General features: G+C 43.9%; 1 protein-coding gene across 1 annotated transcript in view; it reads right to left on the bottom strand.

Annotated features, from left to right (window-relative positions):
- Positions 1-26,498, bottom strand: part of ULK4 (unc-51 like kinase 4) — a 282,751-nt gene that overhangs the window by 240,861 nt on the left and 15,392 nt on the right. The window contains exons 9-18 of the mRNA XM_080673858.1: positions 24,720-24,812; positions 22,607-22,725; positions 22,380-22,449; positions 21,492-21,588; positions 20,979-21,083; positions 18,504-18,564; positions 16,814-16,995; positions 15,919-15,965; positions 11,440-11,518; positions 1,085-1,192 (exon numbers count right to left, since the gene is read on the bottom strand). Of these exons, the coding sequence (XP_080529984.1) occupies positions 1,085-1,192; positions 11,440-11,518; positions 15,919-15,965; positions 16,814-16,995; positions 18,504-18,564; positions 20,979-21,083; positions 21,492-21,588; positions 22,380-22,449; positions 22,607-22,725; positions 24,720-24,812 (961 nt within the window). The remainder of the gene's footprint in view (positions 1-1,084; positions 1,193-11,439; positions 11,519-15,918; positions 15,966-16,813; positions 16,996-18,503; positions 18,565-20,978; positions 21,084-21,491; positions 21,589-22,379; positions 22,450-22,606; positions 22,726-24,719; positions 24,813-26,498) is intronic.

Genomic DNA, 26,498 nt, shown 5'->3' with positions numbered 1-26,498 from the left:
TCCACGAGCAGGAGGAAGCGCAGGTGCGGAGGCAGGTGTGCAGGCAGGAGCAGGGCACAGTGGGTGTGTGCGAGGAGCTGTGGGGAGGTCAGCGTGGCGGAAGGAGTGCGCAAGTGGGAGCGAGGGAGGCCGAGGTCAGACAGGCGCTGGGGAGGCAGCCCAAAGGGTCTAGAAGCAACTGGAGGGACTGATGACAGTGAGCAAGACAAGAGGCTCGGGGCCTCTGAGGAGCGACACTCGCAGTCTCTCGTGTGTTTTTAACAGGCTCGCCCGGGCTGATGTCTGGAAAACACACTTTTACTGACACAAGAGCAAAGCAAGGGGACTGTCTGGGAGTTCTGACAACAGGCCAGGTAAGAGATGATTATGGGCTGAACCAAAAAAAGCAAAAGTAAGAATACCTGGACTAGGGTGGGAGGCATCCCTGACAAAAGGAAGGACAAAAACCACACAGACTGCAACTGCGCTGCTCTGTCACTCCGTCTTCGGCCCTCCAGCTGGTAGCCTGGGTGTGAGCGGAGCGTCCCAGGCGGGGCTAGGTCTCTATTACACAGGGTGCACTATCACTCCGTCCGTGCCAGCCTCTCGGTCAGCACGGACTTGAGATTTTAAGGTTGACATATATTCAAAGTGACAGGTCCACAAAAGCCCTCATCTCCTGAAAACGTACGCATTTCCGTGGACCCAGGGACAGAATCCCCTGGTCAGGTCTGCTGTCGCAAGATGTGGTCGCATGTCATGGCCACAGACGTGGGCTTTATTAAAACAGCCTAGCTTCCACCCACGTAGAGTAAGCACCAAGGAAAAGGATTATCGAGATCTACTTTTAGAAACAACGGGAATATTGTGGCACGCCGGCTGAAAATTGCTGCTCTAAAGCAAAAAAGGGAGGGAAGATGACAGACAGACAGACAGGGAGAGACCGACAGCCTCTCTCCTCCAGAAGCAGCATCTCTCCTAAGCTCCTGAGGCGTGCTCTAAGCGGCAAAGTCAGGGAACTTTTATGGGCTATTAATACTCGCTGGCCGGGATATGTCAGAACACGGCCACGAGCAGCAGGCTCATCTTAATCAGACAGTCTCACCTGGGTGGCCACGAGATAGAGCAGCTCCCCGAGGGCTGGCAAAAGGCACTGTTTTAATTTGCTGTTCCTGAAGTTTTCCCTAATTAATTCAGTTAAGAGAGTAATTGCCTGAAAAGAAAAAAAAAGTATATTATTTGATATGTATCTCTCAGTTCTCTAACCTGTATGTAAAAGGCAAGACTCTCTCCAGAATTCACCTTCCATTTTTAAGAAGCAGTTTCCAAATGATTTTCAAAATATGGGCCCTATTCCTGAAAAAAAAAAAAAAAAATAGTAGCTGTCCCCATTGACAGTAAAAATACCTCCAGTAGCCCTAGCCGGTTTGGCTCAGTGAATAGAGCGTCGGCCTGGGGACTGAAGGATCCTGGGTTCAATTTCTGGTCAAGGGCATGTACCTTAGTTGCAGGCACATCCCCAGTAGGATGTGTGCAGGAGGCAGTTGACCGATGATTCTCTCTCATCGATGTTTCTAACCCTCTATTACTCTCCCTTCCTCTCTATAAAAAATCAATAAAATATATTTTTAAAATAAATAAATAAAAATAAAAAAAAATACCTCCGGTAAAACGCACTCTGGTCTGGAGAGCACTGGTCAGCTACCAAGCACTTCCACCGCGTCGCTGACCCTGCGAGGCAAGTGCTGCGCTAACTGCAGAGACAGGGACTCAGGAGGAGGGTCCAGCAAGTCTCCACCAACTCTGCAGACAGCCAGGGTCTGCACCAGCTCCCACCGTGCCAGGTCCCCGGCACGCTCCAGCACACCCCAGTTTAAAAACTCTGGCATTGCATTAAACTTTTAAATGATTGCTTCAAAAACCTGAGAGTAGAAATCTTATCCCAAAGCTTCAATACGATCCACGTTGACACTCAGCAGCATTTATCAAAGGTAGTTAATTTCCCAGGAGCGATGCTAAGACAGTCACATCCCCTGGTCACCAGAATGCACACACTGGGACACAGGTGAGTGGAATCACACTGTGACCAGGAAGCGGGGGAGGAAGGCTTCCAATGGCACGTGACTACCGGCCCCATCCTGAGAGGGAGCTAGGAGCAGGTAAGACCGTGCGGAAACCTGCTCTAAGTCAACGGGGCTCCGAGTGTGGCGCACAGACAAGACTACTTACCGTTGGCAAAGACGGAAGCATAAACACTGAAAGGAGGCCTTTGAAAGCTTCCAGAACAACTTGACAAAGTAACACTATCCCGGCCGGCACCTCATCTCTGGCCCTTTTGTAAACAAGAACCCGGAGGAGTGGTGTCCGTGTGGGGTGAGCTCACAGTCAGTGGTCAGGTACTGGAGGGCACTGTAGGTGTGGTATTTTTTTAAAACCGTTTTGTTAAGTTACAACTGACATACAATAAACCGCATCTGTGTAAAGTGTACACTTAGATGCAATTGACAGGTAACCATCTGTGACCTCATCACCTGCAGCCACAATCAAAATGGCAACACCCCGAGTGTTCCCTCCAGCTCCTTTGGTAACTAACCCCTCCATCCCACTCCTTTCTCCTCCCGAGACAGCCACCCATGTACCTTCTGTCATTAATCCACATTTTCTAGAGTTTATGTAAATGGGATCGCATACTATGTATTCCTTTTTCTGGCTCCTTTCTCTGGATGAATCTTCAGAGAAATATGCTAAACATGAAAAAAAGCCAATCACAAAAGGTCACATACCATATGATTCCATTTATAGCACATTCTCAAAATAACAAGAGTATAGGAATGGCAAACAGGTTAGTGGTTGCCAGGGGTAGGGGTTGGGGGAGGACATGTGATAGAGGGCAGTGGGCGTGGTTAAAAAGTGGCAGTCTGAGGGGTCCTTGGGGTGTTGAAACTGTTCCCTAGCTGTTTTGATGTCAACATCCTGCAGTAATATTCTACTCTCATTATCCAAGATGCTACCTCTGGGGAAACAGGAGGAAGCATACACAGGATCTCTCTGGATTATTTCTTACAACCTCATATGAGTCTATTAATTATCTCAAAATAAAAGGTTTAATTCTTTTTTTCTTAAGTCAACTTCACACTAAATTCAAAACCCATACCCAGCTCGCTGCTTCGCAAAGCTAGGGACAGGGATTTACAGCTTTTCTCAATCTTATAACCCACTGGCACTCTGTATCAGTAAGCATCACTGGAAATTAAAACATCCTAATGCTGCAGATCCTTGAAGAGATGAAACTGTCTGAACTGCCTCCAGCACGACAGAAGTGCTTAAGAGCACCGTGTAGACAGACATATATCACGTAGTCTATGCTAGTAATGCCCCCGCAGCCTGACCTGGCGCTGCCTAAGTCAGCTTTGGAGAGCGGTGAACGGTACGCAGCAGACAGCGTTTCCCTGCAGTGTTGTTTAGATAGTTTCCCCTTGTTATTGTAAAACTTTAAAGAAATATTACTAGTAAAAAGGAAAACTATAAGAATGAAAACAAACATGCCATATAAATGACAAATACCAAAGAAAAAAATAAGTGTTTGATGACCTAGGCCAGTGGTCGGCAAACTGCAGCTCACGAGCCACATGCGACTCGCGAGCCGCGGTTTGCCGCTCTGTTGACTAATGAGTTTTCCGACCACTGGGATAGGGGCTTAATCACAAGGAACAACAACAGCCTGTAATTATTGGAATCGAGAGTCTAGGTCAGTGGTCGGCAAACTCATTAGTCAACAGAGCAGCAAACTGCGGTGGCTCGCGAGCCGCAGTTTGCCAACCACTGACCTAGGCAGACTGGCATTCAAAATGCCATTACTAAACAGAACAAAAAGGTAAAATAGATTTGTTAAAGGAGAAACCAAGATGGCGGCATAGGTAAGCACCTAAACTGCTGCCTCGCACAACAATTTCAAAACTACAACTAAAGACAGAACGGACACCATCCAGAACCACAGGAAAGCTGGCTGAGTGAAAATTCTACAACTAGAAGGAAAGAGAAAAGCTCACAGAGAATTGGAGGTACAGCAAAGGGTCTTTGTGCGCGCGGAGAGGAAGGGCGGCTGAGAGCCTGGCTGACTTTCTCTGGCGGAAGGGGGAAGGAAGCCCCCAACAGCACTGAACCCCAGTTCTGACTGCACTGAACCCCAGTCCCGGGCGAAACCCCGTGGACCCAGGCTCATACAGGGGGAGTCTGGACTGTCAGGTAGAGAGAAAGGCACACAGAGACTCGGAGACCCGGGGGAGCCCCGGCAGGCAGGGTTCTGGAGGCGCGCGCGCCCGTGTGCACAAAGGCTGCGGAGGTTGCCACAGGCTTTCCCTAGCAGAAGGGAGTCTGAAGCTCCTGACTGCACTGAGCCCCAGTTCTGACTGCACTGAGCCCCAGTTCCAGGCGAGCCCCTGGGGACCCACGCTCTTACGGGGGGGAATCTGGACTCTCGGGCGGAGACTCGGGAGCCGGGGAAGGCAGAGGTCTGGAGGCGCGCACGCGCACAAGGGCGAGGCTGACAGGAAGCCAAGACTGTCTGCTCCGCCCTGAGACTCCACCCCATCCAAGCTGAGCACAGAGGCTATTGCAATTTGGCATTGTCTAATCCTGTAAGGCTGTCTCCAGCACCGAATTTCTCCCAGCGCAGACACAGCTGATCCTCACAGCCAACTGGCCTGGAGGTCAATTCCTCCCAGTGATACCAACAACAATCAAGACTTAACTACAACAAGGCTGTACACACAGTCCACAAAGGGGTGCACCAAGAGTGTCCACCTCAGGTTAACTGGGGAGGCCGACCCACTGGGCCATATAGGAAACCTAGCACACAAAGCTACCCTACCAACTCAGGGAAGCAGTGAAAATGCAACGACAAAGAAACAGATCACAAATGAAAGAAATGGAGGAGAACAAACGACTGGATATAGAATTCAAAACCACGGTTATAAGGCTTTTCAAGAATATCCTAGAAAAGGCCGATAAATATATCGAGACCCTCGAAGATATGAAAAAGGACCAACTAGAAATTAAACATACACTGACTGAAATAAAAAATATTATACAGAGACCCAACAACAGACTAGAGGAACACAAGAATCAAGTCAAAGAACTGAAATACAAAGAAGCAAAAACACTCAACCAAAAAAGCAAAAAGAAAAAAAAAATCCAAAAAGTTGAAAATAGTGTAAGAAGCCTCTGGGACAACTTCAAGCGTACCAACATCAGAATTATGGGGGTGCCAGAAGAAGAGAGAGAGCAAGATACTGAAAACCTATTGGAAGAAATAATGACCGAAAACTTCCCCACCTAGTGAAAGAAATAGACTTACAAGTCCAGGAAGCGCACAGAACCCCAAACAAAAGGAATCCAAAGAGGACCACACCAAGACACATCATAATTAAAATGCCAAGAGCAAAAGACAAAGAGAGAATATTAAAAGCAGCAAGAGAAAAACAGTTACCTACAAGGGAGCACCCATATGACTGTCAGCTGATTTCTCAACAGAAACTATGCAGGCCAGACGGGAGTGGCAAGAAATATTCAAAGTGATGAATAGCAAGAACCTACCACCAAGATTACTCTACCCAGCAAAGCTATCATTCCGAATTGAAGGGCAGATAAAGAGCTTCACAGATAAGAAAAAGCTAAAGGAGTTCATCAACACCAAACCAGTATTATATGAAATGCTGAAAGGTATTCTTTAAGAAGAGGAAGAAGAAAAAGTAAAGATAAAAATTATGAACAACAAATACGTATCTATCAACAAGTGAATCTAAAAATCAAGTGAATAAAAAATCTGATGAACAGAATAAACTGGTGAATATAATAGAATCAGGGGCATAGAAAGGGAGTGGACTGAGAATTCTCGGGGGGAAAGGGGTGTGGGGGGTGCAGGAAGAGACTGGACAAAAATTGTACACCTATGGATGAGGACAGCGGGGGCGTGGTAAGGGCAGAGGGTGGGGTGGGAACCGGGTGGAGGGGAGCTATGGGGGGGAAAAAGAGGAACAATTGTAATAATCTGAACAATAAAGATTTATTAAATTTAAAAAATAAAATAAAAAATAATACAAGAATAAACTTTCATACACTCACAACTGTAAACCTACTTTTGCCCTATCCTGTATATTGAGGGTTAAATGACCTTTTTTAAAAATATATTTTTATCGATTTCAGAGGAAGGGGGAGGGAAGAGATAGAAACATCAATGATGAGAGAGAATCATTGACTGGCTGCCTCCTGCATGCCCCCTTTGGAGGATCGAGCCCACAACCTAGGCATGTGCCCTTGAATGGAATTGAACCTGAGACCCTTCAGTCTGCAGGATGACGCTCTATCCACTGAGCCAAACCAGCTAGGGCTAAATGACATTTTTATTTGGAGTCATAACACAATTATGCCCATTGCATAAAATTTTCTTTATTTTTCAAAAATATGGAACGCTTCACGAATTTGCGTGTCATCCTTGCACAGGGGCCATGCTAATCTTCTCTGTATTGTTCCAATTTTAGTATAAGTGCTGCCGAAGCGTGCACTAAAGTTTTCTTTTTTTATTAAAAATATATTTTTATAGATTTCAGAGAGAGAGAGAAACATCAATGATGAGAGGGAATCATTGATCAGCTTTCTCCGGCACAACAGAGGATCGAGCCCACAAGCTGGGCATATGCCCTGACCTGGAGTCAAACCGTGACCTCCTGGCTCGTAAGTCAGTGCTCAATCACTGAGCCACCATGGCTGGGCTACATGTTTTCTTAAGAAACCAAGTCACCATCGTCCTTTATGAAAACTGAGTCTTTTCGATGTTGGAATACGTCAAAGTTATGACACAAAGAACATAACCCCAATACTGTTTGAGCTTTCTATTTATAACTATTATTTACTTGTTACTATATTCTTAATAGTCATCTCTTCCACACTCCTTAAATAACAGAAATACAAAGGAAGCTCATTTTAAATTGCATTTTTCTGCTTCAGGGATCAGCTCTGATTAGTTATGTTTGTGCAATTCTTTCCACCACCAAGTCTCCTTCCGTGTTTCTTTCATCTAATAGAAAATTAAACGTGGCATTTGCTGGGTTTGCAAGGATTACTAAACACATCACATTCCAATGTATAAGCCCCACAGCTGCTGCTCTGAAAATACTGTAACAAAGGTGTGTTCACAGCTCGGGTAAAAGGAGCAGGCAAATTAGTCAAAGCAAGAAACACAGAAGGTAAAAACTGCTCTACAAGATGTCAGGTAAGAAATTCAATGAATTCGATCATTATAAAAAATTAGGAAGCATGCCGTTAGAGAATTCTTTGATGTGAGATATTTCATTTGTATGCAAAAGTGATTAAAATATGGCGATGCCCCAAATGATATCCACTCGGCATCCTGGCTGAATAAAACGCACCAGCATGTTTCCCTTCGCCCTACACAAAGACCTGAATGTTATTCAACTCGTTTCATCCTGTTCAACACATTTCCCGCTCGTGCTGCCCAAGAACTAACCAAAAAAGAAGTCTGTTCAGCAGGGAGATACAAGGGCAAGTTCACTGACACTAACAGTGTGGAGGGTTATAAATGACACTGGGCCCAGCCAGCGTGGCTCAGTGGTTGAGCGTTGACCTATGAACCAGGAGGTCACGGTTCGATTCCTGGTCAGGGCACACGCCTGGGTCGCAGGCTCGATTGATCTCCAATGTGGGGCGTGCAGGAGGGAGCCAATCAATGATTCTATCTCATCGTTGATGTTTCTCTCTCTTTCCCTTTCCTTTCCTCTCTGAAATTAAAAAAAAAAAAATTTTTAATGACATCGGTCTCAGCTCAGGGCTATGAAAAAGCCAGACATGGTCACAGTGTCGGCCCTGGCCCAGTAGCTCAGTTGGTTAGAGCTACACCAAGGCTATGGGTTCGATCTCCGCTCAGGGCACATACAAGAAGCAAGTAATGAATGCATACATGAGTGGAACAACAAATCGATGTTTCTTTCTCTCTCTCTACCCTGCCCTGTCTCTCTAAAATCAATATATTTTTTTAAAAAAAGAAGAAACAAATGGTCAGTGTCTGATGTGAAAGGTGGCACCTTCCAGTCTCCCAACACAGAACTACCGAGGGGACTTAGTGGGGTACAAAGCGCTCCATTGGGTTGAGGAATGACCATGAAAAGGGGGGAACATGAACCCCACAAAGAGAGGCCGTTCTTTCAGGGCAGCATCCAGAACCGTGTTTACAAACTGCCATCCACATGAAGACCCTGCTCACGTGCAGGTTTTGGAAAGAAAAGTATAAGCAGAAACACAGCTGACTAATTTAGTACAAGTCCTTCCCACTGGCAACACGTAACCGGCAAGCACAGGACAGCAGTTATTAACCGAGTCCTGAGGAGGGGCCAAACTTAAACAGCACTTGGTCCAGAGGAGAGACATCACTTCCTCTGAGATTCTGGTGGAGAGTCTGTGTCCCTCCATGCTTCCTGCAGTCCTGCCGAGCAGCAGATGCCACCGGGACCCTCACTCCAGGTGTCGTTTGAAGCGAGATGACCCTGACTCCTGCGAACACTCCCACACTCTGGCTTCCTGAAGGACCTGCAATGCGGGGTCTCACATATCCCATTACACTACCTTCCCCTCAGTGCCCTGGGCTACTGACCCTCTGCTCACTCTTCTTGTCCACTGAGGACACGCTCCTTGCTCACCTGCATGGCCCCTAAGATTAAGCCCACAAGCCGGACATGTGCTCTGACCAGGAATGGAACCAGTGACGTCGTGGCTCATGAATCAACGCTCAACCACTGAGCACGCTGGCTGGCTGGACTTTTTAAAAATAATTACTACAGTGAGAGGCGAGGAGGAGAGAGAGAGGAGTGAGAGGGAACGAGGTGGGAAAGAAGAGGGCAAGAGATGACAGACGAGTAAGACTGGCAAAGTGCTAATAATGGCCGGAAAGGAGTGATGTCTCATTATTCCAGTCTCTCTACTTTGATGTACGTCAAAATTTTCCATAATGAAAACATTTAATGAAGGGGTCAAACTAGTACACCTGTCACTAGTCCATCCGGTTCTAAATTTTAGGGTTCTATAATCAACTTCCTAAACTACCTCCACTGCATGCTTGAGGCTACAAATATGTATCAAAATGCCAGGACTATTTCCTAAAAATTACTACACACAGGAACCCCAGTGATTACTGGGTGATAAATGCGTGGTGATCTAGTATAGCCTAAGAATCAGGCTATATTTTTCCATGAAAAAAGTGAATTGAAAAAATGCTTCTAAATCCATACAGGAGGTGATGCTCAACTCTTTTATGTAGCCAATGACAGAATGAGATGAAAGAGATTTAAACTACATCCTAAGGATAGTACAACAGATTTCCCCCCATCTCTTCTGCCTCTTTGTAACAAATCACACCAGCATATGTTCCTACCATTGTTTTAATCATTTATTAAAGCTGTTGACATCAAGTGCCTGAAATACACGTTACCTTGCTGCTAGGGACTGTGGGAAACAAAGATGAATAATGAAATGAGGTTTTATACCGTTAAAAGGTCTACAGAATCTTCAACCCCAATTTTTAGTATCTACTAACAGTAAACCTACTGGAGAAATCAGAATGCATCTCATACTTGAAGTTTTATTAATAATTTACTGAAAAGTGATCTACAAACACCTGACTGGGAGTTTCACAGAAACCTGTCCAAGGAGCACTGCACTCAGGTCCGCAGGGGGCTTCCCGGGGCCCGCCCCCTGTATCACGGGCAAGGTGCTGACTGCACTTGCTGGAGAGGCTGTGCTGGCTTTCATTCATCTCCTATGTCTTCATCACCAATGGAATGCAACTGCATTTCACGCGGTGGAAACTCAAAAAAAAGGAGAAGGAAGGAGGAGGAGGAGAAAGTAGGAGAATGGAGGAGGGAGAAGGAAAGAGAGGGAGGAGGGGGAAGAGGGGGAGGAGGGGGGGAGGAGGGGGAAGAGGGGGAAGAGGGGGAGTGGGAGGAGGAGAAAAAAACAGGGAAAAAATAAAAACAGAAAAGCTCTATCTGCTAAGCCTGCTTCTTCGGGAAGTTGAAAGATAAATTCTTGAACTTGCGAAACTTTGTTTCCAGTGTTTGGGTGACCTCTAGTGGCTGCTTCAATTATCACAGCCCATTGAGTAAAAGATGGCATTATGGGGAATACCCAGCTCCTCATTGTCCGACAGGACTTAGTTCACAATATAGTGTGCTTAATTCAGAACAGTTGTCCAGATGGCCAAATATACACTATCGTGCTTTTACACGAATAATGTTTTAAAGGATTTTTCCAGAGCTTCGCTTAGGCAAATGTCCTAAAGGGAACAGTGCAGGAATGCAGGGTACAAGTGGCTCAGGAATGAACACCCGCCCCTCCTCTCACCCGAGGCAGCATCAGGAATGCGGTGTTCAGTAAGGGGCAGCAACAGGAGGTGGGGAGATGCTTTGAGAGTTCCCAGTAGGAAGAGCAGGAAGTGCTAGCCCAGGGCACAAGGACAAGGGTGGTTCAAGAACTGCCAGGCAAAATGCTCTCGGTGGCAGCAGCAACAGCAGTTGCCGTGGCATCAGGCCACAGGCACATCACCCAGGGCGACCGACAGGCCCCGTTACTGCACGTGCCCTCTGCCCGGACCTGCAGGAACTCCCACGGCAGCAGCACACACTATCTCCAGGCACGGTCGCAGGGAGTCCCACGCACAAGGACCCCACAGTGGGAGTGGGCAGCCTCCCAGCTCCAGCTTTGGCAATGGCCTGTCTTCCTGACTCTGTCCTCATCTGCAGACCTCCCGGGACCTCTATCTACGTAAACCTTTCCCTCGTGAAACGGGCCTCCTCCAAACATAAGTGACATAAGATAGAGCCCGCAAACCTGTAAGTCTGCCGTACCCCTGCAATAACAGAACATGTTTTATATGTCCAGCTGGTGTTGAGCCTAAAGGTCTACGGAGGTTATTGTTTTATAGCCATGGGACAAGTCCACAGAGAGAACTTCGGGAAGGTCAATGATATCTGTGTATTCCAAGTCACAAAATGAGGGACACTCTCTTCTATCATTCATAACATCTTACCTAATAAAAGAGAAACATGCAAATTAACCATCACTCTGCTACGCCCACAGCCAATCAGAGTGAGTATGCAAATTAACCCAACAAAGATGGAGGTTAATTTGCATATGCAGGCACAGAGCGGAGTGAAGCCTGCTATCAGGGGAAGTGGGGCGGCGGAGGGAACTACCGTAGTGGTGCTTCAGACAGAAGCGAGGACTTGCCGGCTCCGGGCAGCCCGGGAGCGAGGCGGTGCCGGCTCCCGGGCAGCCAGGGAGCAGGGACTTGCCGGCTCCTGGGCGGCTGGGAGTGAAACCAGGGGAAGGAAGGCCTATTCTTGCACGAATATTGTGCAACGGGCCTCTAGTTTCAGTAATAAGAGAAATTACCTCAATAACAGGCGTATGTTCTTGAAGTTCAGCTGTGTGTGAGGCCAGTAGACCAATCACGTGAGCGACCTTGGCCCGTCTGTAAACGGAGAGAAAACAGTCTTTGAACAGGAGAGTCGGGGACTGAGGAAACCGACCCCGGGAGAGTTCCATTAAGCAAGGATGAGCATTGACATGAGATAAGGTGGGGTGAGACAGGGTGAGCAAGCACTACCCCGTGTACAGAGCCCAGAGAAATGCCCGCGGGAGACCTGAAAGCGTGCACGCTGCACCCCCATGTGTAAAAGCTGAACAAGTTGTGCTTCTACAGCCAAGTGGAAAACATTTTCAAAAGGCCTTAACCAGAGAGACGGGCGTAGTAATTTTTATTCCTGAGTACAGAGGTATTTGGCTAAAGGTCTCTGTTCCACCTCTTAGCCGACGGGTGATTTTATATATATATACGTAAGTTGTAAATAATACTACTTATTAATATTAGTGTTAAACATATGCAGGTCGGTACAAAAGTACATTTATAGTTGTTCACATGGAAAATACAATAATTAATAATGATACAAGAAAAAACTTTTGTGTACTGTAAACCTACTTTTGCCCCACCATGTATATATTCACTTTAATACAAAGTTTTGCAATCATAAGTCTTACAAATATTTTTCTATTTTAACAAATACTAGTCAATACTAGTCTTAGTGTGGAGTTTCTGTTTCATTATCCAGCAGAAAATAAAGCTGATGAACTATTAAACATCACTTCAGGCTCTGGCTGGTTTGGCTCAGTGAATAGAGTGTCAGCCTGCGGGACTGAAGGGTCCCGGGTTCGATTCCGGTCAAGGGCATGTACCTTGGTTACAGGCACGTCCCCAGTAGGGGGTGTGCAGGAGGCAGCTGATCAATGTTTCTCTCTCATTGATGTTTCTAACTCTCTATCTCTTTCCCTTCCTCTCTGTAAAAAAACCAATAAAATATATTTTAAAAAAATAAACATCACTTCAGGTGATTTGGAAACATTTATTTCATGTAGAAAATTCGTTTTGCCAGGAATCTTTTCTGTAATGTGGAGAGAATGCTGAGTTGTGAGCTGGTGAGAACTGCGCTCTCAGTTAGCGATGCCGGCATGTTCTCTGGGCGAAGCAGCCAGAGAGCCTCGGCTTGTCAGGTCTTCAAAGAGAGATACAGGCGCCCCTGGAGGGAAGCCAGTCAGACTCCGAGGACAACCACAGGGAGGTGCTCGTGTTGCCGGAGCTCTGGCACAGAAATGATTCTTACGGGTTCCAATCCTCCTTGAACTAGCAGCCAGATTAAAGAAGCCCCAGGCAGTACACGAAAAAGAAGTGGTAGGACCTTGGACCAAAAGGTACAAGTTACAAATTTTAAACTTTTACGCATCAAAGGACACTGTCAACAGAGTGAAACGGCAACCCACAGAGTGAGAGAAAATATTTGTAAATCACATATCTGATAACGGGTTAATATCCAAAATATATCAAGAACTCCTACAAATCAACAACGTAAGACAAGGAAGCCAATTAGAAAATGGGCAAAGGACTTGGGACAGACAGTTCTCCAAAGAAGATACCTAATGGCAGATGAGCACATGAAAATCTAGATGGTCAACATTACTAGTCACAGTGAAATGCAAATCGGAACCATGAGCTACCACTTCACACCCACTAGGATAGCTATTACCAGAGGGGGGAAAAAAAACAGAGAAAATTGGGAGAATATGAACAGAAACCCTCACGTACTGGTACTGCCAGTGGAAGTGTAAACTGGTGCTGCTATGGAAAACATTAGGTCCTCAAGAAGTTGAACATGGGGTTATCATATGACCCAGCAATTCCGCTCCTAGGTGTACACCTCAAAGAACTGGAAGTAAGGACTGAACAGATGCTTGTACACCAATGTTCAAAGCAGCATTATTCATAACAGCCACAAGGTGGAAGCAACCCAAGTGTCCATCAACAGAAGAAAAGATAATGTTGCATTTACATACATGGAATTTATTCAACCTTAAAAAGAAATGAAATTCTGGTACATGCTACAACATAAATTAACTTTGAAAATATTAAGCTAAATGAAATAATAGGACAAGAGGACAGATATTGTCTGGTCCCACTTATAGTAGGTACCCAGAAGAGGGAAAATCAGAGAGACAAAAAGTAGAATAGAGGTTACTGGGACCGGGAAGCGGGGGGAACAGGGAGCTATTGTTTAATGGACAAAAGCGTCTGTTTGAAATGATGGAAAAGTTCTGGAAATTTTTAGTGGTGCGAGTTGCACAACTCTAGAATATACTTCGCGACACTAAAAAATGGCTAAAATGGTAAAATGTATATGATGTATACTTTACCACAATTTATAAATTTAAATTTTATAATTATATGCAAATTATACTTCAGTCAAGTTGATTGACAAATCTGATAAATATCTACTGCTGAAGTTCTAGCTAAAGGGTATCTTTATACACACTGACGGGGAATAATGTTGAGACAATCTTTCTAAAGAGCATTTTAGCAATTTAACAAAAATATTTCATTGCCTTTTAGCCATTCATTCTAATTGTACAAATCTGCCCTAAGAGGTCAAAGAAAACAGAGAGACACAAAGATTTAAACACAAAATGTTCATTATTGCACTGTTTATAATTTTTACTATCCCAAAACAGAGAAGAGTGTCAATAAATTGTCAGGGGTTCGTAGCATATTAAGAAAGAGGCATATCTTTAAAAAATATCTTAGACAAATAACTAATGACATTAAAATACAGGTTATAATGGGAGAGAAACTTATAAAATTATATGATGTTATTCTATTTTGTTTTCCCATGTGTGAACAAAGCCAAGAAATAAACATACCTACTTCAACAGTGATCTCTCAGCTAAATTAAGGACCTTTATCAAATGCTACCAGGGTGATAGGACCTGGGTCAGAGAAGGCCTCACTGGTGGAAGTGGTATTTGAATGGAGAGAATAAGAGAAAGCTTTAAGCAGAGGACTTGTCTACCTTTTCCTCAAATTAAAAGTGTTTAACAATTAAACTTCAATCTCAGAGGGAAGGGGGGGAGGGGAGAGGTTAACCCAAGAATTTATGTGTGTATCTGCATAACCCAAGGGCACAGACAATGGTGTGGTGAAGCCTGGGAGTGGGGGGTGATACACAAATGGATGGTGAGGGAGGGGGGATCGATGGAGGAGAAAAGGGGACATCTGTAGTACTTTCAGCAAAAAAGATAAATTAAAAAAAAAATTTTAATAGAAAAAGAAAGTTTTAAAGCAGTCCTTGGAAAGGATTAAGAAAGTCTATTTTAAGAAGCCAGCAGGGGTCACCCCTTTCAAGGATATAATTTAAGTTTTAGCTGAAGTGTTAGGTTTTGTTGATTACTTTTTAATGAGCATAGCACAAATCTTCTCAACATTTTCCATGCTCAGAAATTACCAAAAAACCCTATTTTGTAATGCCAGACTTTACCTTGGGAGAGTAACATTAGACAATGTATAAGAATAATTATCCAAAAAAGCCTCTTGCGAACATTAGTGCTGCCCCATATTTTGCCAGCCTGGAAGAATAGCTAATATCTGACACCACCACACTTCACAAAGCCCCTTCCTCTGCATGTCCCCACGGGCTTCTGCTGACAGTGACATGAGATAAGCTTGATGATAACAACTACAACTTCCACACCCCAGTACACTAACCCCCCACTAAGAACCAGGCACTGTGCAAGGTCTCTCACATGCTTGCCTCATTCGAAGTTTAATTCTTACCAAAATCCTATAAAGTAGATACACTCCCCCCGTTTTGCAGATGAGGAAACTGAGGCTCCGCAGTTAAAGCAAATGTGTCCAGAGGGGCAAGTCTGTGATCCACACCCAGATCCGTCTGCATCCGAACCCATGCAATTCCATCGTCCCACACAAGCTCCCCAGGAAACTGAGACTCGGGAAGAGGGCGTCACCTGGTCAAGTCTCATTGGCAAGCAGAGCCCAGAGCCTTCTAACTCATTAGCTGATGTGCTTTCACCCTGGTGTGCTGTCTCCATAAGCAAGCACACATGCTCCCATCAAGAGCTGACAGATCATAATCCCATTCGACTTTAATAACATCATAAGGAAGCTAGGTACTAGGTCAAAGAAAGACACGGTGGCCAGGGAAAACTCCTTAGGAGGCGTAACTAAATTAAAGCACAGGATCAGGGGTAAGTACTAGATAAAGAATACTCAGAAGAGTAAGTTAATAATGTCTCCAGACAAGCTTTATATAATCCGAGAATTATAGTCATAATATCAGGATAAGGACTATTTTGAGATCTTTTTACGTTTACTGTTGGGATGTCTAGAGAAACTGCCGGTGATCCAGTCATCATTACTGAGAATGTTTTATGATTAAGTATTTAGGATGACGTGCTTTTGATAGACATGTATGCTGTAACTACTTAATAAAATAATGAAGAATAAATTATTAAAATAGAAATGTTACTTACACATCCCAGTTTGGAGCCATTCGCAAATGCTGGATTAGCAAGTGGAACTAGGATAAAAATGAAGACGTACATTTCATTCATGAAACCCCATAGAGAGTGACTGCACAGTTAAAAACTCAGACCTGTGTACAACTGAGGTGGGAATCCCCACTAAGAAGTTAATTATTCACAAAAATGCAAAAGCACTGAAGATATGAGTAAGATAAAAATAAAAACTAAACACTACTTTCCGTTTCTCATACCCACTTACAGTCCCTAAATGTGCCATAAACACACACTAAGTACCAAAAAGGTAACCTGTAAACTATCCTGAAAGCAAATGACTTAATTTTCAAGCCAGTTCCCAAGGAGGCCCACTATGGAGAAAGCCCAGACACTCTAACTTCCTCCTGGGGGTGACTTCCAAAGCTCTGCCCAACTCCTAGGGCCTCCCCCATGAACAAGCCAGTCCGAGAAATAGCATGACCAGGGGGAAAGTCTTAGCTCTCAATGTCACCCTTCAGCGTCAGATCAGAAACCTTGGGGTTTACCAGGTGGCCCAATAAAGGACCCGCTAGTCCACAGGGGCAGCTCATTCCACACACTGATCTCTGTCCTATGATTTCAGATGTGAAAAATATCACACAATTATTACAAGGCAACATAAAATGCAAGCCAGAGTATTATCAAAAGAAGTTCAAACTCACTGTCTATGCAACTGCTTTTAGACTTCAGGAAGAAACAGAGGATAATTTTGACAAACCTATGATCTTTATAAATCCCTTTTTCATTGTAATTGGAACAAATTAATAATTTAGCTCTTGTTTTAATCTCTGTAGATATACATGAGTGACATGCAGAAGGCATGCTGCAAGGACCGTGCGAGGAGTCTTGGTGTCACAACGTAACCACTTACCAGGGGGGAATGCAGGAGCCTGGTGGCCACCTCCCTCTGACCGGCCACCACACACAGATAGCACAGGAGGTTCAGCTTGGCCCGGGAGGCGCCCATGGTCTTCTCGGTGCAGTCGATCTGTGAGCACACTTGTTGAAGAAAGCCATTCCAATCCTGGTCTTTCAGCGACACTAACTTATCCACTGAAGAGGAAAGGAGATACTGAAAGTGGGTCTCGTGAAAAAGCATCGCCGGAAATATCTCGGGAGAAATAAAACGGAACAGAACTTCGATAGCTGAGGACAAAAAAGTCATGACTTCACAATGTCAAAACCAAAATTACTCCAAAGCTGACACTACTCTCATTTACTCCTTTATACTCATTTCTTTCTTCCACTGGAGACTTCTGTAACTATGCTGAAAAAAAAAATGAGATGCTAAGGGAGAATTAGCCTGCAAATGAGAATATAACAAAATGCAAAGTTAAGTAAAATTGTATTATGAAAAAGCAAGCGTCTTTCTGTAAATAAAGCAATCTAGCCTTAAAATATTAGAAAAGCCAAACATTTTACAGTTGTTAAAAGGTTCCAATGAAATTACTATTAAACATCACAAGGCAAATACGACAGCTGAGGTCACCTGGGATCCTGCCTCCAAGTCCCTACACAAACACAAGGCCGAACCAGGAAAGAGATGCATCCACAGTTAACACGGCTGAGCAGATCTCCACCTTCAGACAAAAGAATCTGCAACAGTCATTTCCCAGAATAACTCAAAGTAAAGGGCAAAGGGGAAGGAATATTATTTCTATAATAATCCTCTACGTTTTCATAAACAGTGGTTCTACTTGGCATGGCTTATTTAAATTTGACTATATTTTATGTTTTTATTTACTTTGATTTGATTTCAAATCAGAGATTCTATTCTAGCTATGATGACGAAGTTTTCCCAAATGTATTTCAATAGCTTTATCACGTAAAATACATCCAAATTTATGGTATAAAAACATTTCTGCCCTGGCTAGTTGGTTGGGCGTTGTCCCATGCACCAAAAGGTTGCTGGTTCTCTTCCCAGTCAGGACACATGCCTGGGTTGCTGGCTCAATCCCTGGTAGGGGGTGTGGTGTGCAGGAGGCAACCCATTGATGGCTCGCTCTCACATAAATGTTTCCCTCTCCCTCTCCCTTCCCCTCTTTCTAAATTTTTTTTTTAATTTCTGATGTTCACCCTAAATCAGACTTTCCAGTAGGTGAAAGGAAACATAACAATCTTCTTTTAAGTATCTCCATTCCCACACCATCCTCACAAAAGTGAACCATCTGGCCCCATTCTCAACTGCCCTGGCTTCATTGAGTAGACTCTCAATTCTTCATTGTGGTCTCCAACCCTCCACACCCACAATACCACCACAAAAGTTGGAAATTCAATGGGCTCACAAGGGGAAGGGCAGGAGAAGGGCCCACCCCTGTAACAGGAAAACCCACCCAGCTTTTCAGGAACCCTCCCACCCACAAGAGTACAGGGCATTCCAGATTCAGCTGAGTACCGTCCAAAGCTGGCACAAATGGATTGCAGGTTGTTTACAATTTACATAACACTGCCAAGAACACCACCAGTGGGCAATAAAATAGAAATTTAGGTGTTCACGAATAAAATATTCTATTTGTTATTAAATTTCTGTCTGCAAAGTGTCTAAACCTTTATGAGCCTACCTGAATATGCTGGTAGATGCAATACTTTTGGATCGAATTTAATCGGTGGTTGTTTCATGATCTGTGGTTTCAAAAAGAAAAAAGAAGAAAAAAAAAAAAAACACCTTTTGAGACAGACATTGGCTCCTGATTTATCGCCTATATCAGATTATAAATTAGTGAGGACAGAAAAGAATGCTGTAAGATTTGTCACCCATAAGAATTCAACAGTGCCCTTCAGATTAAAATATACAAATATGGATGATGATTTATAAAAATAAAATCATTTCGATTGATATCTGCAGGAAAATAAAGCTTCACGAAAGAGTTGCCCTATTTCGGCTTACTTGTAAGCTCATTCACCTCTAGGTGAGAAATTTGGTCACTCAACAAAACATGGGCTGGGGACCTGCCAGAGTGGGTCCCCTGCTCAGTGTTAGGGGGACACACAAACACAGAAGACATGGTCCTGTTGTCAGAGAGCTGCCACTCGGGTAACAAGTTTGTTAAACAACAAAAAAACTTCAGTAACAATGCTGATGAGGCCGGACAGAATCACAGACCAAACATCTCACTAGAGGAGTTTTAAGCATCAGAGAAGGCAGCAAGCCCTTCAGGCTGATGTGGTCAGACCGCGTTTATGGAGAGGTAGGAGGCGGACTGCGGTCTTATGAATGGCCAGGACTTGAAGGCTGAATTCGAGACCACACTGCTCCAGGAAGCGGCGACAGCCTCAATAGGAAAGTGCATGAGTCTGGAGCAGCTGGAGTCCTTCCTCTTGAGACTTTTAATGAAATATTCAACAATCACATTTCTGTCAAACTTCTCCAAAATCCATAGTGCCTTTTTAAGGCCTTGGCTGGTAGTATCCTTGCCAGAAATAGACAACCTCATTCTCATCAAGAGAAAGCCTTCGACAAACCTACTGGTAAGTGGAGGGACATTCTACAGAACACCTGACCACTTCCAAGTGTCAAGGTCATGAAAAACAAGCGGAGGTTGGGAAATGACCACGGGGCCGGGAAAGACAAGGACCGCCCGAAGGAGAGCAAGGAGACATAAACTGAAATGTGGGTCCCAGAACAGAAAAGGGACATCCGGGTGACAGCTAGAAAAATGTGCACTGTGCTAATGTTAACCCCCTGGGTCTGCTGACCACCCGCGGTCCTGCAGGATGTTAACATTAGGAGGAACTGGGGAATTAGGAAGGAACTCTAGTATTTTTTAACATTTTTCTAGAAGTCTAAAATCAGTTCAAAATAAAAGCCTATAGTAAGAATGTTTAAAAAACAGCTAACATTTCCCAGAAACAACTAAACGTGGCTATAAGATGAAATAAAAAAAAAAATAGAATATGGTTTAAAAAAATTCACAAATTGTTCTAGAAGGTTCACTGGGAAAATGCCCCATTACCCACTAAGTTTGGCATAATATCCAGTTACTCTGCCAGATATCTAAACTCATAAAAAGAAGTCGCTCTGTTGTGAAAAGCGCTGGGTGATCTACATTAACACTGTCATTGTAGCAAATACCAGTAAGCACGCATCCAAGAACCCATTTACTCTAAACTATAGCAATGTTCCCCGATGAGATGAGAGGAAACTGTCACAAATTTACACAGAAAAAGACATTTTAAAAATTCACATACAGAATAGATGGTGGAGGAATGTGTTGGAGACTGGGTGTCAACAGAAAACAAAGGGACTGAGAAATGACATTTTTTCAAGGAAAGCACTCATCCCCTAGTAACAGAGCATTACTTTCCAAAAGACATGAAGCAACAAGAATCCCCTGGGGTAGAAGTGAACCAAGAGTCCCCAAGCTCCCAGGGTCTGCCACCGCCCACCTGCATCCTGATAACCTATGAGAAGGCGTGGTCCCTGTGATCGGCCCACCCAGCCACGCCTAGTGAGCGGTGCTCGCTGCCACCTGCCTTCGTAACACCATCAACTAGAGCAGTGGTTGGCAAACTCATTAGTCAACAGAGCCAAATATCAACAGTACAATGATTGAAATTTCTTTTGAGAGCCACATTTTTTAAACTTAAACTTCTTCTAACGCCACTTCTTCAAAATAGACTTGCCCAGGCCGTGGTATTTTGTGGAAGAGCCACACTCAAGGGGCCAAAGAGCCACATGTGGCTCACGAGCCGCAGTTTGCCGACCACGGAACTAGAACATCTGGAGTGATCCACATTAAGCACATGTTGAGAAAGGAAGGACTCGAGGACTCAGGTCTGAGGTCTGAGCCAGCAGCCACTCCTGGGCCCGCTGGACTGATGGGAGGCAGGGTGGGTGCGGGGCAGGAAGAACACCGCCCGGGCAGGAAGGGGAGAGGGTTACAGACAGGGGCGGGAGTTAGGCGTGTAGACATGTGTGTGGTTCGAACGAAATCAAAGCGGACGACAAGAGGAACAGAAATGAAAACATCACCCAGACTTCAGTCCTCAGTGCAATGGAAAACCCAGCCCTCGGGGGGTGGGGTGTCTCTCCGCACCTTCGGATTGTCGATAATCGGCGTGACGGCGAGGTCTGCGTCTGTGTAGATGAGCTCCCTCATCTGGGATTCCATGTCCTGCTGACTCAGGTGCGCCCCTGTGGTCTGAAATAAGAACAAAAATTAGACTCTGTTTCTGTGCCTAATGAAGAGCTTTAAAAGACTGAACTAATAAGATGCTGAGCAAGGTCATCTATAATGTACCTCAACTGATACTCAAAACACTTGGACAGGGAGTCTCATTTGATTTTTCGTATGGGTGAATTAAATGGGTGAATTACGTGGTATGTCAATGATAGCTCAATGAAGCTGTCATTTAAAAAAAAAACAATAACTGTAAAGCACCTCTCTCTTAAGTGTGCTTACTAGAAAAATCAATAAGGAAATGACTTAATTGTAAATTTTATAATCATGAATATAGTTCGGAAATCAACTTGCAATTATTCTTCAGAATCTCTATATCTCATGTAAAAAAAACAAAAAACAAAAAAAAAACAATCCATCGCTGTTCACCTTGGTCAAAGGAGGCGCCTTCTGCAGTGAACTCTGGGTCACATCCTCACCAAGACTTGACCCCACGGCAGTGCTGGTTCTCGGTGTAGGACGAGAACTGAAACACACACACCAGTGACCATTATTCACATATCAGAAACTTTACCCTCCGTTTACTATATGCTAGGGAAAATAAAAACACGTCTCCTGAAAAAGGGCAGAATATGTTAACCCTTTGTGATCTCATATAAAAAAACACTTAATCTTATCTATGGTTACATGACTATGATTTTTATAACTTTTTAAAATAATTCCCTGGCTAATTTATTATTTCTTTTGTTTACAGCTTCTATGCTCTATGCAGTATTTCCTTTTTACTGGAAACCTTACAACAGTGATTTTATTATTCTTTAAATGTCTGCTGGTGTAAGCAGGATTAACGTAATAAAATAAATCAGATATTCCACAAAGGACGAATAATATTCTCCATTTTATTTCAGAAAATGTTCAATACGGAAAGGTTTCTTGGTGCCTACCGAGTGATGAGTTACATAAACCACACCTACTTGTGATTACTCCTCCCACACTTGTTAAGGGCCTCCGTGCTCCCAATGGGCCACTCCATTCTCCCTGAGTCTCTGATTTTGAGTTTTTCACATTTTAATAAATTCACTCAGATCACCAGGGTCTTCTTTAGCAAATTCCTTCAAATTCCCAAATATCAGGATTCTCATTTCTCTTTCACTTCCTTATCTGTTTATTCATTCATTAAACAAGTACTGACTTAGCTCATAGGAAATGCCAGGGAGTATACAAAGTGTTTTTAAAATCCAGGCCAACAGATGCTATAAGAAGATGTAATTTCATCCCCCAGCGGGGGACCCCTCACTGCTCTGTCACTTTACCTACCTGAGAAGGAACATGGACTCGTTCAGTTGACCCCCAAGAGTATTCTTAGGCCGCAACTCCGCTGGATTTTCTGTGGCAGGAAAGGAGAACGTTAGCCATAAACGAACAAGTCCCATGAGCGGGGCATCCCGCAGACAGGGACTTAAAGAGAAAGACAACACGAATGTGGAGGGGACTCTCCGAGACAGCATTCTCAGCAGCACACACATGCTCAGATGAAAGCCCACCTAGTCTCAGAGAGCGACTCGGCCGCTGACCACTCCTCTCCCCTCTGGCTTGTCCGCTCGGAGGGCTCCTCACAAGCTCCTTGGCATCTTGTGACCCGGAACATTCCATCGTGTCTCTGCTGCTCAACAGGAGAAAGTCAACACAATCAAACTTACTTGTGAGCTTTCTACATAGCTTTCCGTGTAGAACAAGAGGTTGGAAATAACTAAATTCCACATGACATTCGGCAAAGCCATGGAGTGAGAAGAGTAGTACTTTTCATTGAGGAGTGAAAAAGCACCACACAAGCAGGGCAGAGTATGAAGAAGTCTATACGCCTTACCCCGGAAAAATAAATAGCAGCCAGCATACTGGGGACGGAAACCAGAACTCCAAGTAGCCATGACCCAGCTGTGAGTTTCCCTATATCTTCCCCTCCCAGTGCTGCCCAGCCTGGGCTCGGAGGCAGCGAGAGGACAGAGGAAGCCCGAGAGAAGCCCTCTATTTCTGTTCCAAGGACAGGAAAGGGGCCTCTTGGGTCAGAGCAGGGAAATCCCCTAGGGTTTCTTGTTCTTTTTTCGTTCTGTCCTGCCCCGGCCCCCAGGTAACCCTGCAGCAGCTGGTTGGGAACAGCAGCAGCATCTGGCCAGTGCCTAAAACTCACAGAGAGGGTCATCCTCTGCTCTAACCAAAAAGCTATGGTCTCAAGAATGTGGGGCAAACCCCTGGGGCTCCGCTCTCTTTCTCAACCTTTCTCACTGTCCTCCCGCCACTTGGCCACAAACACATCCAGCAAGACAAAAACTATAATACACAATAACTTTACTGTGGGAATGCAAGGCTGGCTCAATATTTGAAAGCCAATTTATGAAAGAGTCCATGATGAGAATCTAAAGAAGAAAAACCACATGATCACATTACCTAATACATAAAGGCATTCAATAAAATTCAACGTTCATTCAAACTGAACAAGGGCAGCTACAGAAACCTCCACCTCATCGTTCTTAATGGGTGGGGAAAGGCGCTTTCATCCTACAAGCAGAAGCCAGGCAAGGATGTTCGTTTCCATCACTCCTGATTCAGTATCTTACTAGAAAAAAAGTCCTAGCAAGGGCAATAAGGCAGAAAAAAGGCAAGGAGGTTACAAAGTAAGATGACAAACTAAGGTGGGGGGTATTCTGTGACTTGCTGACACGGTGGACCAGAGTCCAATTTTCTGTAGAACCTAATACAATAGTGAGAGCATAACTGAAGCTCACTGGATCAGAGAAACTCAAGTTTGGGTAAGACTTCAAATAGAATTCAGACTCCTCTATCCAATACAATGAACTTGCCAAGATTAAAATTAAGGATCAGACAACCATTTATCACAATGAGGTAAGGAGGGGGAAAAGTCAATTACCAGAACTTTTATTCAGCTACTTCTCACCTGGAAAAGAACATTTGGATGTTCTTTTCCAAATACCATCAATTTTGTAAGTGTCCTGGGCTAAGAATATTTTTATAATAAAAACAAAGTATATTAGTCAAGATGAGCTAGGTTATGCTGTGGTGAAAAACAACCCCTCAAATGCCAGTGGCTCAGAATCTCGTAACTGTGTCTCTCCCTCACGCACAGACATGCAGGCTGGTGGGAAAGATATGCTCATCGTGGGCACTAAAGACCCAGCCTGACAGCAACTCCATTTTGACATTTTTCTTCCCAATTAACTCACCAGGAAAAGTAGAGCAAATCACACAATGGCTTTCAAGTTTCTATCCAGAAATAACACATGTCACTTCTGCTCACGTTCCATTAGCCAAAGCAAGTCACATGGCTATACCTAACTGAAAAGGGGGAAGTGAGATCCCACCCCGTGCTTGCAAGATGGGAAGCCACTTGTAGTTGGTAAAGAGAACTATAACTACCATACTAAATCAATAACTCGAGTTTAAACAACTGATCGGAAAATCCGCAAAATCAAGAACACAAAAATGTCATGACGAAACTCTTTAAATAACCCTTAAACAAATGCTTGATTTTTCTACTATGAAAGCACAGAAACTCTTGTCATTGATGCTGCATCATTAGAACAGGAATGCGTAGGAGTGTTTAGCAGCCATGCCCCCCACACAAAGATAAGCTGATCCTACCTGATGCTGGAGTCCTCAGTGTTTGAGTCCTGATCTTTTCTGGTAAAAGCATCCTTCCAAAACGGATGCCGGAGCAGGCCTGCCCAAGTTAGTCTGTGAAAAGCACAAATGTTAAAATCCTGTTAATATGATGTCCGGGGGAGTCCCAGGGCATGTCCCAGTCACAGGAATCGGATTTTACCATTTATAAATATCTCCATGTAAATGTACCTCTGAGATCGCGCGATACTTTACTCTTTCATTTCAGTACACAATTAAATTCTCTTAAACAGCAACCGATAATTCAGAAATAATTCAGAAGTCTTAAATGGTACAGAATGAAAGAGTCTGACAACTAAGTATTGGAAGTCTCAGGTTCATGTCCAGGGAGCTTGATGAAAACACTTTGGGTTCTCAAAAGAGTCAATGAAGAAATCTATCAATAATTTAAAAATGTAAAGTAAATAGATCACATATTACCAACCTATACTTCTCCCCAAGACAGGCTTGATTTTTCTAGGGTACCCTGCCTGTTTTACACATTTCATTTGTGGAACTTCACTCTTATAACTTCATTCGGAAATAAACAAGAATATCAACTTCATGACTATATATAGTCACATCTCTATTTAGGTGCCAAAATGTTGTCTAGCTACATTAACTTGTCACCCACATTAGAGTAACTTTTGGCTATATCTAAAACCCAGACTCACTCTCAAAGCATTAAGTTTTACTACTAATAGATTATTATACCTCCAGGTATACTCATCAGACTCAGAAAGGTTAAACCTGACTGAAATGTTAAAACAAAAGAAGAAAATAGCTTATATTTAATAATTTAATCATTCAACATTTCTGAATTGAAGTGAAAACTACTTTGATCAAAATTAAAACACTAAAGAGAAAGAATTTACAACTATGTATACAAAGACTCTTAAAATCCACTCATAGAGAAATAAAATTGCCAGTAAAATGGCATTTCTTTTCCATCCATAAGCTTGGCAAAAGTGTGTAAGATCAGCAAAGCCCATGGTAGGTAACTGGTGGGTTAAGAGCTTCCTAGCGTTGCTGAGAGTGGAAACCATTTCGCACATGTTCCCCGAATGCAGAAAACGTATCACACTTTTTAATGCTCTTAGCGTTTGGCCAGCATTTATCCAAAAGAGATAACTGCCCAAGTGAACAACAAAACATATTCAAAGGTTATTTCCTGTAGCAGTGTGTATGGTATTCTAAGTCAAGACACACTCTCAGTGTTTATTGCCAGGACAGGTTATCATGTACAGATGGCAGCCAGTCAAAAAGACTAAGCAGATATAGCCCAGGCGGCGTGACTCAGTGGTTGAGCATTGACCTATGAATCGGAAGGTCATGGTTTGATTCCAGGTCAGAGCACATGCCCAGAGTGCAGACTTGATCCCCAGTAGGGGGCGTGCAGGAGGCAGCCAACCAATGATTCTCTCTCATCATTGATGTTTCTATCTCTCTCCCTCTCCTTTCCTCTCTGTAATCAATAAAATCCTATCTAATAAAAGAGTAATATGCAAATTGACTGCACCTCCGCTACACCCACCAGCCAATCAGGAGGGAATATGCAAATAAACCCAACCAAGATGGCTACAGCCACAGAAAGCAGGAGGGAGGCTTGGGTTTCCCTGGCAATGGAGGAAGCAAAGCTTTCCGCCTGTCCTTGCCGGCTCAGGTCTCCACTCAATGCTACAAAGTTTCAATTATAGAAGATAAATAAATCCCAACAGAAATGGCAGCAGCCACGGAGCTGGAAAGAGCAGAAGGCTAGGG

This window comes from Plecotus auritus (assembly GCF_963455305.1).
Source record: "Plecotus auritus genome assembly, chromosome: 6".
NCBI classification, from domain to species: Eukaryota; Metazoa; Chordata; class Mammalia; order Chiroptera; family Vespertilionidae; genus Plecotus; species Plecotus auritus.
This window is presented reverse-complemented; position numbering and strand designations above follow the sequence as displayed.